At 70.3% G+C, this 1,698-nt stretch overlaps 1 protein-coding gene across 1 annotated transcript; it reads left to right on the top strand.

The window, feature by feature from the left end:
* Positions 1–440: 440 nt before the first annotated feature.
* AURANDRAFT_9695 (hypothetical protein) lies at positions 441–842 on the top strand (the record flags this gene model as incomplete). Its single annotated transcript, XM_009044817.1, has 1 exon — positions 441–842. A coding segment is annotated over one exon (402 nt), but the record flags the coding sequence as incomplete, so codon positions are not given.
* Positions 843–1,698: the final 856 nt, after the last annotated feature.

Below are 1,698 nucleotides of genomic sequence, written 5' to 3'. Positions count from 1 at the left end.
TCGAGCGCCGCGAGCGGCCTGCCGACGCGCGCCTCGGACCGCTCCCAGTCCTTGAGCAGCCCCTTCATGACGACGTTGCCCGTCTCGCGGATGTAGTCCTCGACGGCGTCGCTCCGCACGCCCTCGCGCAGCTCCTCGAGGCTCAGGACGTTGCGGTTGTGTTTATCGAGCAGGTCGAAGATGGCGTCGCAGCCGGCGACGTCGATGGCGTCGAGGCGCGCGTTCAGGGCCGAGAGCACGGCGATCTCCGCGGGGCTCCCGAGCTCCACGTCCACGTCCGACGTGTAGCTCATGATGGAGGCGTCCACGAGAGCAACCGGCGCAGAGGCAAGGACGACCTTGACGGCGAACGTGCCGCTCGTGCTCGTGTGATTCGTCGAGGTGTTGCGTGCGAGAGATTGATGTTGCGCGCATGACGCGCCGTCCTCGATAGAGGAGAAAGCACATCTCCCAAGAAAGCACTCACGATGCCGTCCTTCGCCGCGGCGCTCTTCTCCTGCGCGCTCGTCATCGCGTCGGGTTATTTTGCGGGGCGCGTCAAGGTCATCCGCGTCGAGGGCGAGGGCCCGCGGGCGTTGGGCACCTTCATCGGCCGGTTCTCCCTGCCGGCGCTGCTCTTCAAGGAGCTCGCGACGCTGAGCTTCGCGTCCATCGACGTCCACCTCCTCGTCGCGATCGCGACGGGCAAGGCCGCCGTCTTCTTCGGAGTGCTCCTCTGCACGGCGCTCCTCGAGTCGCGGCGCGGCGGCGACGCGACGCAGCAGCGCAAGGTCGTCGCCGTGTCCGCGTTGCGCGCCATCTTCTGCACGCAGTCCAACGACTTCGCGCTGGGCCTGCCGGTGATGACGGCGTTGTACAAGGACACGCGGCCGGAGATGGTGAGCATGCTCTACCTGCTCTCGCCCGTGTCCCTGCTCCTGCTCAACCCCGTGGGCTTTTTGCTCATGGGCGCCGCGTCGCCCGGGCCCGACGCGCCCCCGGACGACGACGACGACGTCGCGCCGACGATCGAGGACTCGCCGCGGCCGTCCGCGGCGTCGGCGCCGCGCGGGCCCGAGCGCGACCCGGGCCGCGTGCTCCTGCGCGTCGTGCGCACGCCCCTCGTCGCCTGCACGGTCGCCGGCGCGCTCTTCAACGTCGTCTTCGGCCCGTCGGCGCTGCCGTCGCCCTTCGCGATGGCGCTCGGCGCGCTCGGGGCCGCGTTCACGCCATGCGCCTTGTTCTTCACGGGCCTGAGCCTCGTGGGCAAGGTCACGAAGCTCCACCCGTCGGCGCTCCTCCTGCCGGGCGTGCTGTCGGGCATCAAGTGCGTCGTCTTACCCATCGCCATCTACCTGGCCGTGGGCCTCACGGGCGGCGACGGCGACCTGCGGGGCTTCGGCTTCGTCTACGGCGCGATCCCGACGGCGCCGTCCGTGCTCGTCTACGCCCACGAGTACCTGGGCCACGACCCGGAGACGGCGGCGACGACGGCCGTGAGCCTTGTTGTTTGTACTCTCGCTTCCACCCCGGTCGTGCTCTTCGCCGGCCTGGTCATCCAGGCGGGCCACGTCGGCGTCGTCCTCGACGAGTACGCGCGGACGACGGACGCCTACCTGTGCGTGCCGTCCTGCGTCCTCGCGGCCTGGGTCGCGGCGTCGTTCTACGCGACGTGGCGCGCGGACTGGGCGCGGCGGAAAGACGAAACGGGGGCGGCGG

This window comes from Aureococcus anophagefferens (assembly GCF_000186865.1).
Source record: "Aureococcus anophagefferens unplaced genomic scaffold AURANscaffold_857, whole genome shotgun sequence".
In the NCBI taxonomy this organism is placed as follows: domain Eukaryota; class Pelagophyceae; order Pelagomonadales; family Pelagomonadaceae; genus Aureococcus; species Aureococcus anophagefferens.
Note: the sequence above shows the minus strand (reverse complement) of the source record. Positions and strands in the feature narration are given on the sequence as shown.